This window comes from Tachyglossus aculeatus, chromosome 2 (assembly GCF_015852505.1).
Source record: "Tachyglossus aculeatus isolate mTacAcu1 chromosome 2, mTacAcu1.pri, whole genome shotgun sequence".
Classification (NCBI taxonomy): Eukaryota; Metazoa; Chordata; class Mammalia; order Monotremata; family Tachyglossidae; genus Tachyglossus; species Tachyglossus aculeatus.
Window position 1 is genome coordinate 53,825,475 of NC_052067.1, and position 15,539 is coordinate 53,841,013.

At 43.3% G+C, this 15,539-nt stretch overlaps 1 protein-coding gene across 4 annotated transcripts in view; it reads left to right on the plus strand.

Annotated features, from left to right (window-relative positions):
* The first annotated feature begins 629 nt into the window (after positions 1–629).
* C2H6orf118 (chromosome 2 C6orf118 homolog) overlaps positions 630–15,539 on the plus strand; it is a 29,151-nt gene continuing 14,241 nt past the window's right edge. For all 4 annotated transcript variants that reach the window (XM_038740831.1, XM_038740833.1, XM_038740832.1 and 1 more), the window contains exons 1-5: positions 630–684; positions 4,532–5,226; positions 7,772–7,894; positions 11,131–11,190; positions 13,841–13,965. In XM_038740831.1, the coding sequence (XP_038596759.1) occupies positions 4,543–5,226; positions 7,772–7,894; positions 11,131–11,190; positions 13,841–13,965 (992 nt within the window). In that variant the 5' untranslated portion in view covers positions 630–684; positions 4,532–4,542. The remainder of the gene's footprint in view (positions 685–4,531; positions 5,227–7,771; positions 7,895–11,130; positions 11,191–13,840; positions 13,966–15,539) is intronic.

The following is a 15,539-nucleotide window of genomic DNA, read 5'->3' on the forward strand; positions in this document are numbered from 1 at the left end:
AGAAGGTTAGAATTAGAGGAGTGAAGTGTGCCACCTCGATGGCAGTAAGAGAGTATCAAGGTGAGGTAGGAGGAGGCAAGGTGACTGAGTGATTTAGTTATTTGCCCTATGGTACTCATCAGTAGTATTAAGGCTGGGTCTTATCTTTGTTGTCGTTGTTGTCTTATGCTGTCGTTTCCAACCCATAGCGGTGCCATTGACTGGATGCATATGCACTTTGAATGATTCCACTGGAATTCAAGTGAACTTTAAAAAGTTCACATAATATCCACAGGCTTGTACATGAAAATGCCTGGAATAAGAATAAACTGTCGAGATGAATAGAAAAGAAGACAAACATCCAGAGTATGTAGGGAATTTGACGCTTCAGCCCCCTTGCTTTTCTTTGGGATAACTAGACATTTCCTGAACATGATTTTCAAACAGAAATCTGAGAGCTAACATGTGGGTTGACTGTGGATAATCTAGATCCATGTCATTTAAAAGGATTCCCACAATCACGGATTAAGGAGCAGATGAGAAGCATTTCTTTGAACTCTCCACAGCCAGCTTAGACTCGGTTTCCCAAGAGCAACTGAGAGGGGAGGGACATAGAATGTTTATCTGTTTCCCTGGTAACATAACAGTTTATATAGCCATGGTAGCGGTGAACAGAAACTAGGTGGACTGGATTGGGATCTTGACGTAAGTGGTCTTTCTTCATTTCATGGTGCGACTTTGATGTTTGTAGGGAGAATTTGGGTTGTTTGGGAATTCGGGTGGTGTAAAAAAAACTTTTGTTTGAAAGAAGGCTCATTTCAACTTCTGAGAACCAGCTCTAAGATCTCAGCACATTCGGGTGAGGTTAGATGTATTGTTCCAGGGAATATCTGCATGGATTATAAAGGCCCATGTTACAAATGAAAGACATAAAACTCTAAATTAAATCAACAAAACAGTATAGGAGAGGAGGCAAGGTGGATATGTGAGCATGAATGTATCCAATAAGAATGTATCCAGCACTTCATTTACCACTCCTTATACCCCTTCCTCTCCATCCACATGGCCGCCGGGCTGATTTAAGCAATTGATGATAATAATAATAATAATTGTGGCATTTGTTAATTACTTTGTGCCAGGCACTGGGCTGAATGCTAGGATAGATACAAGATATTCAGATCAAATACAAAAGGTGTGGCATATGGGGTCACAACCCCAGGGTGTGGGAGAACAGTTATTCAATCACCGTTATACAGATGAGGAAACTGAGGCACAGAGAAGTTAAGTGATTTGCCCAAGGTCACCCTGCTGGCAATTGTTGAGAATCTGGAGCCCTGATTCCCAGTCTGGTGGTTCTCAGTTCTTGACTTGTCATACCCCTCTTCTTAAACTTTTAACTTTTGGATCAGTCACCTCACAGACTTCCCTACTTCCGTCGTCTCCCCTCTCCATTACATATCGCCTGGGATCTTCTTTCTAAGGCCTCATTTTGCACGTCTCACTCCTCAGATTTCTCCAGAGGTTGCCCAATGCTCTCCACATCACATAGAGCACTTCTGATGACTGGTTTTTAAAGCTCTTAATCAGCTCTCTCCCTTCCTCGCTCCTCTCTCACTGTACTGCAGTTCTCACTCTTCTCTCTTCTCAATCCACTTGCTGTCCCTCATTCTTTTCTCTCTTGCCACCAATGTTTATCTAATACCCTGCCTTCAGCCTAAAAAATCCTTCCCCAGACTCATCTGGCAGAATACTGTTCTCTCCATCTTCAAAGTCCATCTGAAATCACATCTCATGCAGAAGGCCTTCTATGATTAATCTCTAATATGCTCACCCTTATTTGTCTCCTACTAGCACTTCAGTATTTCTGCAGCACCTAAGTACTTGGGCATTCACCCATACAATCCCATGGTACTTATAAATCAATCCGTCATTCGTATTTATTGAGCACTTACTGAAGCACTTGGGAGAGTACAGAAATTTATGTATGTAACTTTATGCTCTGTTGCTTCCTCCTACCTTTAATTTATTTTTGTGTCCTTCTCCCTCACTAGTTGCTAAACTCTTTGTGAGTAGGGAATGTGTCAACTATCTCCACTGTACTCTCCCAAGTGCTTAATATCATTCTGTATACAATAAGTGCTCACTAAATAATAGTGATTGATTGAACCCTCCCAAGTCCTCCCCTCCACCTAGATTTCCCATCACAACTGAAACCATCACTATCCTCCCCTACTCTCAAGCCCCCAGATATGGCACTGTCCTTGACTTATCTCTCTCAACCCCCAAATTCAGTTAGTACAGGAAAGGGGTGCAAATTGCCTAATGTGTAATTGAACAGATTATGGCCCCCCTGCTACGGAATCATCCTCCACCCAGGTTAGGAGGTGGATAACCACTTGCTATTAAACCACATCCTCTGTTTGATTTCTGCAGAAGGAATCTGATTCCTTTGGAACAGCAGCCAATCATGTGATGAAATCTGACACAGAGAGGAATGGGGATAGATCTGAAATTTTCTCTCACGATGCTCCATTCCAGATCCTTGGGGTGGGTGGGAGTTGTCCCCACAAGCAAATGATCCAGCTCCTTTGTGGAACCTATTCCCTCTGTCACCAAATCCTGTGAGATTCTTCCTCCACAGCATTTCCAGAATCTTACCCTCTCTCTTCATCTGTGGCTTAGTGGAAAGAGCACGGGCTTGGGAGTCAGAGGACATGGGTTCTAATCCCAACTCCGCCTTAGGAGCTGTGTAACTTTGGACAAGTCACTTAACTTCTCTGTGCCTCAGTTGCCTCATCTGGAAAATGGGGATTAAAACTGTGAGCCCCATGTGGGACAACCTGATTAACTTGTATCTACCCCAGTGCTTAGAACAGTGCTTGGCACACAGTAAGCGCCTAACAAATACCATCATTATTATTATTATTATTATCCAAATTCAGCACCACGCTGGTCCAGGCATTTGTCACCACAAGCAAATGATCCAGCTCCTTTGTGGAACCTATTCCCTCTGTCACCAAATCCTGTGAGATTCTTCCTCCACAGCATTTCCAGAATCTTACCCTCTCTCTTCATCTGTGGCTTAGTGGAAAGAGCACGGGCTTGGGAGTCAGAGGACATGGGTTCTAATCCCAACTCCGCCTTAGGAGCTGTGTAACTTTGGACAAGTCACTTAACTTCTCTGTGCCTCAGTTGCCTCATCTGGAAAATGGGGATTAAAACTGTGAGCCCCATGTGGGACAACCTGATTAACTTGTATCTACCCCAGTGCTTAGAACAGTGCTTGGCACACAGTAAGCGCCTAACAAATACCATCATTATTATTATTATTATTATCCAAATTCAGCACCACGCTGGTCCAGGCATTTGTCATACCCCTGCTTGACTACTGTATCAGCCTCCTCACTGACTTCCCTACCTCTAGTCACCCACCTCCCCAATAAATCAATTGTTCGATTAATGGTATTTATTGAGCACTTACTGTGTGTGGTGCACTGTACTAATCGCTTGGAAAAGTGCGATTTGATAGAATTGGTAGATGTGATTCCAGCCCACAAGGAGATGACAGTCCATGCTTTGCAGGCTGGATCATTTTTCTGCACATTTCCCCGCTTCTCAAAAACCTACAGTGGTTACCCATCCCCCTTGACATCAAGCAAAGCCTACTGATTATTAGTTTTAAGAGACTGAGCTAGCTCTCTTCCTCCTACATATCCATTCTCTTTCCACTTGAGTTGCTAATTAAATCCTTAGTTAGATCACTGTCTTGCTCAAAAATCTGATTCAGTCAGGTTCACTGGGGCCTGCCTGGAACTCTGAATTGCATCCTGGTGGGATTTTTTTACTCCCAAATCTTCCTGGGATAACACAGAAAAGGTCAGTCATTTTAGCCTCTGTTCAGTAGTGTACAATGAAGGAACCCTGAGAAAATTCCTCAGGGGAGACTGATAATAATAATAATAATAATAGTATTTGTTGAGCATTTACTATCTGCAAAGCACTGTTCTAAGTGCTGGGGAGGTTACAGGGTGATCAGGTTGTCCCACGGGGGCTCACAGTTTTAATCCCCATTTTACAGATGAGGTAACTGAGGCCCAGAGAGGTTAAGTGACTTGCCCAAAGTCATACAGCTGACAACCAGTGGAGTCAGGATTTGAACCCCTTTCCTCTGACTCCATAGCCCGTGCTCTGTCCAGTGAGTCACACTGCTTTTTACTGAACTGTCTTTGGGTGCCAAATTTAAAGCAGTTTCTGTAGGCCACATCTCAAACCCAAATCAGGGCGAGACTGAGATAAAAGAGTTCCCCAAAGGAATGCTCTATTAATTAAAATCTACACACATGTCATTTCATGGTTTCTTGCCTGCCAAGCCTCAGGTAAGGACATTATCTTTTGTGTGTGCTCAATAAATGTCTCCATATGGTATGCAATATGTCAGATGGACACAACCTGCCACTGGTATATACCAAACCGGTCCATGTGATTTAGTGTGAATAAAGCCATTGTGTCCTATAATTGAGATTGTTTCCTTTTCCTTTTTACTCTTCCTCAGGCCAAATCAGGATGAGCAATTCCAAAGAGCCTGATATCAAGCAAGGAAGGAATTTCACCAAGCTGCTGGATGAGATGGAAAAAGCCCATCAAGATGACATTAAACTTTATACCAGAGGACACTTGAACCACAATAATCTTTATAAGCCTGCTTTCAATGTCTCCCAGGGATTCTGGGCCAGTGCCAAGAGATCCGCACCAGCAGAACCAGGAAGAACGTCTGTGAGAGAAAAAAACGTTGGGAAGATGAAAGACGCGTTGTGTGACTTCACTCTGAACACAGCTCTGATTTCAGGCGGCCCCAAGTCGACACCCAGCTTCAAGGAATTGTACACTCACACAAGACTTCCTAGGATCTTGCCTCAGGCCGATGTTTCATTTTCTGTGTCTAGCCTGGAAGCCTATCGCAGAGAATTGGACAGGTCTGGTCAGTATCCCAAGAGGGAAGAGATAGACCCTTTAGAACTGAAAGTTCTGAGGTACAAGATCCCGAAGAACAGTCGCCAGTGCTTAAATATGGCTAAAGCCAAGGACGAATATCAATTTATTAGGTCACACTTGGCCGCGGAGACGAAAACGGACCAGTTTAAGAGGTTTTTGCATTTCGAGAGAGACGTTTTGGTAAAGCAGGATCTTCGGGACAACGATTTCATTGGGGCCAAAGCAGCTTTATGTCATGAAAAGAAGCTACAGCAGGTAAGGGAAATGATTTTTGTACAAGATGCCTTTCACTTCTAAACAGGAAGCACATATCTGCTGCTGACGGGAGGAAATCTTCTTCACGGCCACGGCCAAAAGCCGAACAAGCTCTCGGCGATGAGTAATCACAAACAATCCATTTTCTTGAGGTATTCTGTCATTCAGTCAATCAAGTAATCACTAGTATTTATTGAGTACCTAAGGTGTGCTGAGCACTTATGGGAGTACATGCAACAGAGTTGGAAAATTAGGCTGTGGGTCACCAGTGGCTATCACTGGCCACATATAGGGTTTGTCAGAGGAGGGTGGGAAGGTATTGGTCATTCTTTAGTTCTGGGATGACTCTGTACATAATCACTGGCATTCCTTCCCAAGTTCAGATTTCAGAGTACCATCATCAACAGTCCCAAGATAGGGTGATTAAGCACTTACTGTGTAGCAGGCACTCAGTGCTGGGGTAGATACAAGCTAATCAGGTTGGACACAGTCCATGTCCCACAGGGGACTCATAGTCCCCATTTCACAGATGAGGTAACTGAGGCACAGTACTTGTGTGCAAAATCACACAGCAGACAAGTGGCAGAGCTGGGATTAGACCTGAACTCTGCCCTCAAGGAGCTTGGCATGTAGTGAGGGAGACTGCCATTAACACTGTGGAAAGTAAGTTCCTTGTGAACAAGGAATATATCTGCTAACTCTGATATATTGTACTCTCCCAAACACTTGGTATAGTCCTCTGCACGTAGTAAGGGCTCAATAAATACCATCGTTTGATTGATTAATAATAATAATAATGGCATTTGTTAAATGCTTACTATGTGCAGAGCACTGTTCTAAGTGCTGGGGGGAATACAAGGTGATCAAGTTGTCCCACGTGGGGCTTACAGTCTTAATCCCCATTTTACAGATGATGTAACTGAGGCTCAGAGAAGTTAAGTGACTTGCCCAAGGTCACACAGCAGACATGTGACGGAGCTGGGATTCGAACCCATGACCTCTGACTCCAAAGCCCGTGCTCTTTCCACTGAGCCATGCTGCTTTCTCCTGGAAGCATTATCTAACCTTGGCTTCACTGACACTTTCCTCTCGTAGTTCTCCTCCTATCTCTCCAGCCAACTCCCTCTCCCTTCTGTGTCACCGATGAATTTAGGATCTGTGCCCTTTAAGCACTTGATATTCACCCCACCCTCAGCCCCACAGCACTTATGTGCATGTCTGTAATTTATTTCAATGTCTTTTTCCCCTTCTAGACCATAAGTTCCTTGTGGCCAGGAGACATGTCCACCAACTCCACTGTATTGTACTCTCCCAAGTGTTTGGTACAGTGCTCTGAACACAGTAGGCCATAATAAGACTTGTTCGGTCTCAGTGTCCTTTGAGAGCTCCTCCTCTGCCTTCCACAGCCTAAGTGTGGGAGTCACTCAAGACTCGATTCTTGGCCCCCTTCTATTCTCCATCTACACCCATTCCTTTGGAGAATGCTTTTGCTCCCATGGCTTCAGCTAACCCAGATTCAGATTGGGTTAATCCAAACCCTAACCGGCTGATTCCCAAATCAGCATCTCCAGCCCTTACCTCTTGCCTTCTCTGCAGTCTCTCATGTCCTCCTGCCTTCAGGACAACTCTACTTGCATATCTAACCAAAACCTCAAACATAACATGGTCAAAGTATATATCCTCATCTCCCCACCGAACCCTGTCCTACCCTGGACTTTTCCATCACTGTAGACAGCACCACCATCCTCCCTGTCCCCCAAGCCCATAATCTTGACAATTTCCTCGATTTATCTCTTTGTCAACCTACATTTTCAATCTGTCCCCAAATCCTGTTGGTTCTACCTTCACAACTTTGCTAAAATCCTCCTTTTCTTCTACATCCAAAGTGCTACCTTACTGAGCCAAGCACTTATCCCATCCCACCTAGACTACTGCATCGGCCTTCTTCCTGACCTCCCTGCCTCTTCTCTCTCCTCACTCTAGTCCATACTTCATTCTGTTGCCTGGATCATTTCTCTAAAAAAAACCCCATTCAATCCACATCTTCCCACTCCTCAAAAACCTCCCATGGTTGCCCACCCACCTTCACATGAAACAGAAAATCCCCCCATCTGCCTTACCTCACATCTCCTACCACAGCCCAGTCCACACAGTCCACTTTTCTAGTGCCAGCTAGCTCACTGTGTCTCACTGTGGACCTCTTTCCCTATTTCTTCCTCTGACTTGAAACTCCCTCCCCCTCCATATAGGCCAGACAACCATTCTTCCCACCTGCTAAGTATTACTAAGTTCATATGTCCCCCAAGAGAACTTCCCCAACTAAGACCTCTTTTGATCGACTCTCTCTGTGTTTTCTATGCATTTAGATCTGTACCCATTGGACACTTGATATTCACCCCACCCTCAGCCCCTCAGCATATATGTACATATTTATAACATTCATTTATGTTAATATATGTCTCCTGCTCTAGCCTGTAAACTCACTGTGGGGAGGAGACACGTCTATCAACTCCATTGTATTTTACTAATTCAGATTTTCTTTCAGGAACTCCAGAAAATCCATGACAGTGATCATCAGCCGTCCATCAGGCTGCAGATCTTTGCGGATGTATTTGAGGACATCTGCAATGGCTCCTATATATTTGGTGATATTCTGAAGGAAATTAAGGTAATAATTATTATTATTATTATAATTACATTTATTAAGCACTTACTATGTGCAAAGCACCGTTCTAAGTACTGGGGAGGTTACAAGGTGATAAGGTTGTCCCACAGGGGGCTCACAGTCTTAGTCCCCATTTTACAGATGAGGTCACTGAGGCACAGAGAAGTTGAATGACTTGCCCAAAGTCACACAGCTGACATGTGGTGGAGCCGGGATTTGAACCCATGACCTCTGACTCCAAAGCCTGTGCTCTTTCCACTGAGCCATGCTGCTTCTCTAATAAGTAATAAGTACTGGGTGATATTTTGATATTTCCCCTGACATGTATATCATACTCCAATGAATCTCTCTCTCTCTCTCTCTCTCTCTCTCTCTATATATATATATATATGAATATAGTACTATATACATATTTATATAGTAGTAAAATTATTAAGTGCTTACTGTGTGCAGAGCTCTATGCTAAGTGCTAGGAGAAGATATACAGATGAAAATCAGACATGGTCCTTGTCCTTCATGAGACAGTCTAAGCATAGCTTATGAGCTCTTGGATGGTTTAACAGAAAATCATTCTATTCATTTAATTCATTCAATAATATTTATTGAGTGATTACTGGGTGCAAAGTACTATACTAATTGCTTGGGAGAGTACAACATAACAAATCTATCCACAGTGGGCATATTCCTCCTCCTTGCTCTGTGATAGTGTTCCAGTAAGAATACTTTATCAAAAAATTGAAACTCTAGATTTTGGAGAGTGACACTTTCCTTAGGTCACCTAACCATACCTGAGGCTCCTGAAATAAGCACATACCCTTCAACTGCCCTTCCAGTTCTGATCCCGTGAGTTTTATCCTTCAGACTTTACTCTGTGTTGGGAATGATTATGGTATTTGTTAAGTTCTTACTAGGTGCCAGGCACTGTTCTAATTTTAATGTTGATAAAAGTTGGGCTGTAGATAAGTACAATTGAAAAGTTTTTGCTTTCACTCAATTCTTGTTAATATACATCATAATAATACTAATAGCAATAATGATGATACTAATAATATTGGTTCAACAATTACTACATGCCAAGGACTGGGGTAGATATAAGATGATACAAGATAATTAGGTCAGACACGGACCCTGTCCCACCTGGGGCTCACAGTCTGAAAAGGAGGCATTTGATCCATGGGTTCCATCACAGTGGGGTGGCTTTTTGTGGGTGGGGTTGAAAGGAGTTGTGTACCAGCCTGTTGTATGTATTTTCTCTGTTTGCCTGTTGATTAAATATGCAGGTTCTTCCCTCCCACTCCCACTCATCCTGTGCCTCCTTAAACCAGTGTTCCCACCATCAGCCCTGCAGATCTGCCCTAAGGCCATAACCTCATAACCACTTTGATGTCCAATCCTCTCTGATCCCCAACAGGGTGGCTTAGTGGATAGACCACAGACCTGGGAGTCGGAAGGACCTGGGTTCTAATTCTGGCTTCATCACATGTCTGCTCTGTGACCTTGGCCAAGTCACTTCTCTGTGCCTCTGTTACGACAACTATAAAATGGGGATTAAGATTGTGAGCCCCATGTGGGACAGGGACTGTGTCCAACCTGATTACATTGTATCTACCCCAATTCATAGAAGAGTGCTGGGCATAAGAGAAGCAGCGTGGCTCAGTGGAAAGAGCACGGGCTTTGGAGTCAGAGATCATGGGTTCAAATTCCGGCTCCGCCAGTTGTCAGCTGTGTGACTTTGGGCAAGTCACTTAACTTCTCTGTGCCTCAGTTACCTCATCTGTAAAATGGGGATTAAGAATGTAAGCCCCCCATGGGACAACCTGATCACCTTGTAATCTCCCCAGCGCTTAGAACAGTGCTTGGCACATAGTAAGCACTTAATAAATGCCATTATTATTGTTATTATTGTATAGCAAGTGCTTAAAAAGTACCATAATCATTATTATTACTTATACCCATATTGTTATACTCTGCCAAAATGCAAAATGTATTTTCGTACCTGTCTCTACCACTAGACTGTAAATTCCTTCAGAGCAGGGATCATGTCTACCGGCTGTATTGTACAATATTCTGAGAAGCAGCATGGCCTAGTGAGAAGCAGGGTGATCTAATGGGTAGTGCTCGGGCCTGGGTTCTAGTCCCGGCTCCTCCGCTTGTCTACTCGGTGACTTTGAGCAGGTCACTTCACTTCTCTGTGCCTCAGTTACCTCATCTGTAAAATGGGGATTAAGCCTTTAGCCCCATATGGGAAAGGGACTGTGTCCAACCTGATTAGCAGAGTACAGTTAAGTTAGGGCTTAGTACATTGCTGGGCACATAGTAAGCACTTAACAAATACCATTAAAAAGTGCATAGTAAGTAAGTGCTCAATAAAAACCATTGATTGATAGAGTTGAGGGCCTTATTAATAATAATAATGATGATGGTATTTATTAAGCATTTACTATGTGCAAAGCACTGTTCTAAGCACTGGGGAGGTTACAAAGTGATCAGGTTGTCCCACAGGGGGTTCACAGTCTTAATCCCCATTTTACAGATGAGGTAACTGAGACACAGAGAAGTTAAGTGACTTGCCCAAAGTCACGCAGCTGACAACTGGCAGAGTAGGGATTTGAACCCATGACCTCTGACTCCAAAGCCCGGGCTCTTTCCACTGAGCCACGCTGCTTATTACCATGGTTTGGGAGGGAAAGGGCAGGAGGATGGTATAGTAATACAGGACTAAACAAAAAGAAGCACAGAGCAGTTGGGAATAAGTGAACGGGCCTGATCTAAACCTCGGCCCGAGGGAGGGAAGTGGAATTGGGATCATATGGGGAAGCAGGGAATGGCTTCTTGGTGGTGATGTGAACTTTTTCCCTCTTCCCACCACTCTCGCCTCCATCACCCTCCTAAAATCACATCACCACTTCCCTCCCTCGGGAAATGGGAGGGAAGTGGAATTGGGATCATATGGGAATGGAGGCTTCAACTTGTCAGGCGAGGGTGAGGAGGCGTTGAGTAGGGAATGGGACAGATTAGGGTTTGAGTGGTCAATAGGGGAGAGGTGAGGAGTGCAGAACTATCAAGGTCACTATAAAAGCACTCAATGGACTCTACTGCAATACTTTGACATCTCATATGAGCAAGGTCTTGACTGCGGGTGTCTTTAATTAGTAGAAAATCCAAGGTTTCCAATCAAATCTCTCTACTATCACATCTTATCCTGTACCTCATATCCAATAACCTTTTGATTTATCTAGAATGAATATGAACTCTACATGGCCACACTTCTGGATTCCCAGCCAATATCACTCTACCAGGTAATCACTACCTGCCCAAGATGGAAATGCAAAGATGACCCATGGTTTTTGGAGCACAAATTGGGGGGAGGAATTGGTAGAAACCAAAGGACGAATTATTCCACCCTTGGGAAAAGCCCACAGCCCTATCTTGATCGTACATATCCTCTTGGTCCATTATTTTAGTGCAGAAGAGGCACTGAAGTGAAGTGTTTCGCAGAAATCCTGACTGTGCATCCTGCCTCAGAGTTATCACAATAAGCTGGCTGTGCCTTCTGGGGATGGTAGAGTTCTCTCAATAATGAAGGAGCCTCATATAAAACAACAGGCTGATTGAATGGCTAATCTGATGAATCAGTCAATCAGTTTATTGAGTGCTTACTGTGTGTGCAGAGCACTGTACTAACCCTCAGCCCCACAGCACTTAAATATATCTCCATAATTTATTAATTTATGTTAGCGTCTTTCTCCTCCTCTAGACTGAGCTTGTCATGGGCAGAGAATATGCCTGCCAACTCTGTTATATTGTACTCTGTTATATTTTTACATACTTATTACTCTATTTATTTATTTATTTATTTTACCTGTACATATCTATTCTATTTATTTTATTTTGTTAGTATGTTTGGTTTTGTTCTCTGTCTCCCCCTCTTAGACTGTGAGCCCACTGTTGGGTAGGGACTGTCTCTATATGTTGCCAACTTGTACTTCCCAAGCGCTTAGTACAGTGCTCTGCACACAGTAAGCACTCAGTAAATACAATTGATTGATTGATTGATTACTCTCCCAAGTGTTTAAAACAGTTCTCTGAACATAGAAATCACTCCATAATTCTGATTAATAATAATAATTATTATTATTATGGTATTTGTTAAGCACTTATTATGTATCAGACACTGTACTAAGAGCTGGGGTAGACAAGAAAATTGGGTTGGACACAGTCCCACTCCCACGTGGGGCTCACAGTCTCGATCCCCATTTTACAGATGAGGCAACTGAGGCACAGAGAAGTGACTTGACCAAGATCACACAGCTTATGAGAGGGAGAGCTGGGATTAGAACCCATGACCTTCTGATTGGGAAAGTACAATACAATACAGTTGGCGGACATGATACCTGCCCACAAGGAACTTACAGACAGGAGAGGGAGACAAACATTACAATAAATTACAGATGGGGGAAACAGTTGAATATGAAGATACGGTCTTCTCTTGTCTTATGCCGTCGAATTGTCTTTGACGCAAAGCGACGCCATGGACACATCTCTCCCAGAATGCCCCACCTCCATCTGCAACCTTTGGACATAAATTTAAATGTTCTGATGCAGGGGTAAGCATCACAGGGCTCAAGGGGTACCTAGAAAAGTGCATAGTTGATACAGGGGTGAGGGTGATAGGGGAAAAGCCAAATGTGGGACATGAACTGTGTCCAACCTGATTACTTTGTATCTACCCCAGGACTTAGAACAATGCCTAGCACATAGTAAGTGCTTAACAAATGCCATTAAAAAAAATGAGTGGTTTGCCAGGGAAGGCTTCTTGGTGGTGATGTGATTTTAGGAGGGTGATGGAGGGGAGAGTGGTGGGAAGAAGGAAGAAGTTGGAGCCAGCAAGACTGTTGAAGAGTCGGTTAGAGTGGTCTAAGTGAGAGATGAGGAGAGAACCAGGGAAGTAGCAGTTTGGAAAAAGAGGAATGAATGGATTCAAGAAAAGGAAATCTAAAAACAGCCATTCTGACAGGTTTTACAGCTACATCCCACTAGACTGTAAACTTGTTGTGGGAAGGTAATGTGTCCGCTGATTGTTATGTCAGCAGACAGTGCTTAGAACAGTGCTTTGCACATAGTAAGTGCTTAATAAGTGCCATTATTATTATGTTGTGCTCCCAAATGCTTACAGTGTTCTGCCCACAGTAAGCACTAAAGAAATACTTTTGAATGACAAAATCACCTAATAAACATCATCTGAGGTTCTATTTAATATAAAAAAACTAGACTATGTCCTGAAGGACAAAATATAACATTTAAGAGAAGGCATCAAATTATACTACAGCAGTTTAATAATAATAATAATAACAGCAACAATAATAATAGTGATGGTATTTGTTAAGCCCTGTTCCAAGCAATGTTCTAAGCGCTGGGGTAGATACAAGGTAAACAGGTTGTCCCATGTGGGGCTCACAGTCTTAATCCCCATTTTACAGATGAGGTAACTAAGGCACAGAGAATTTAAGTGGCTTGCCCAAGGTCACACAGCAGACAGGTGACAGGGCAGGGATTAGAACTCACGTCCTCCGACTCCCAGGCTCTTTCCACTGAGCCACGCCGCTTCTGCAAAGTTTGCACTATCTTGTGTTTTTAATGATATTTGTTAAGTGCTTACTATGTTTCAAGCGCTGTTCTAAGCACTAGGGTAGAGTCAAGTTAAATAGGTCAGGCACAATCCCTGTCCTACATGGGGCTCAAATTCTAAGTAGCAGGGAGAACAGTTATCGAATCCCCAGTTTACAGTGGAGGAAACTGAGGCCCAGAAAAATCAAATGACTTGGCCAAGGTCACCCAGCAAGCAAATGACAGATCCAGAATTAGAACCCAGGTCTTCTGACTTCAAGGAACGTGTTTTACCCACTAGGCCATGCTGCTTCACTCTCATGTATCTTATGTGCTTCTCAGGAGCTGTTGGTCCAGGCGAAGGGGATGGAAAAAAGACCCGTGAAGGCTTCAGATTTAGAAGAGGCCAAGCAAGATGTTAAAAGGCTTGTACAAGAGGCCAAAGCTGCTTTGGAGAAAAATGAACAGTGAGTGCTTCCCAAATCTCCTTTGATTTACTTTTGGTGTTAATGTCTTCAGAGCAACAAGCTTCCTATTTAAGAGTATTCTGATGGACATCTTCCTCCCTGCCACCGGGAACCCCTGCTTGGTGACCCAGGCCTTGTGGCTTTGTCGACAAATAAATGTCCAGACCCAGACCCAGGCCTGTCTGGTTGATTCCAGCTTCAGGATCTGGAGTCCTAATCGGGAAGGAGGAATGCTGGTGTTAAGACTTTCCCCCTTACTTCTCCATAATAATAATAATGATGGTGTTTGGTAAGCACATACTATGTGCCAGGCACTTTATTGAGCACTGGAGTGGATACAAGACAATCAAGTTGGACACAGTCTCTGTCCCAAGTGAGGCTCACAGTCTCAATCCCCGTTTTACAGATGAGGTAACTGAGGCACACAGAGGTGAAGTGACTCTTCCAAAGTCACGCCAAAGACAAGTGGCAGAGCTGGGATTAGAACTCTATCCATTACATCATGCTGCTTTTCTAGAAGCCAGGTCAGTACTGGAAAAGATCCAAGGAAGTTCCTGAAGGCTGGGGCTGGGTTAGAGACTCTTCAAGAGAGAGTTAGAGAAGGGGTTAGAGAAGTAGTGTGGCTCAGTGGAAAGAGCCCAAGCTTGGAGAGGTCATGGTTTCTAATCCCAGTTCCGCCACGTGTCTGCTGTGTGACCTTGGGCAAGTCACTTAACTTCTCTGAGCCTCAGTTCTCGCATCTGTAAAATGGGGATTAAGACTGTGAGCCCCACGTGGGACAGCCTGATCACTTTGTATCACCCCCACCCCAGCACTTAGAACAGTGCTTCACACATATTAAGCGCTTAACAAATGCCATTATTATTATTATTATTATTATTCAAGATTCATTCATTCATTCAATCATATTTATTGAGTGCTTACTGTGTGCAGAGCACTGTACTAAGCGCTTGGGAAGTACAAGTTGGTAACATATAGAGACGGTCCCTACCCAACAGTGGGCTCACAGTCTAGAAGGGGGAGACAGAGAACAAAACAAAACATATTAACAAAGTAAAATAAATAGAATAATTCTGTACAAATAAAATAAATAAATAAATAGAGTAATAAATATGTACAAACATATATACATATATACAGACCATTGTCACAGCCTTCTGCTCAAGGTGGAAGACCAAGAAGGCGTCACACCTAGCTCATTATTTCTAGATGTGAGAATCAATCCAATAATCAGTCAGCGATATTTACTGAGCACTTACTGTGTGCAGAGCATTGTACTAAGCACCCAGAAGAGTATAATACAGTGGAGTGTGTAGACATTTTCCCTGCCACAAGGAGCTTACAGTCTAGAGGGGGAGCCAGACTTTAAAATAAATGACAAATATGTACCAAACACCCGGGGGGCTGAAGGTAGCATAAATATCAAGAACTTAAAGTTCTAAGTACAAAGGTGACAGAAAAGAGCGGAAGTAGGGGAAATGAGAACTTTATCAGGGCAGGTGTCTTGGAGGAGATGTTATTTTCTTAAGGAAATCCTTTGTAACAGGGAAAGAAACCAGGATATAATTAGGACA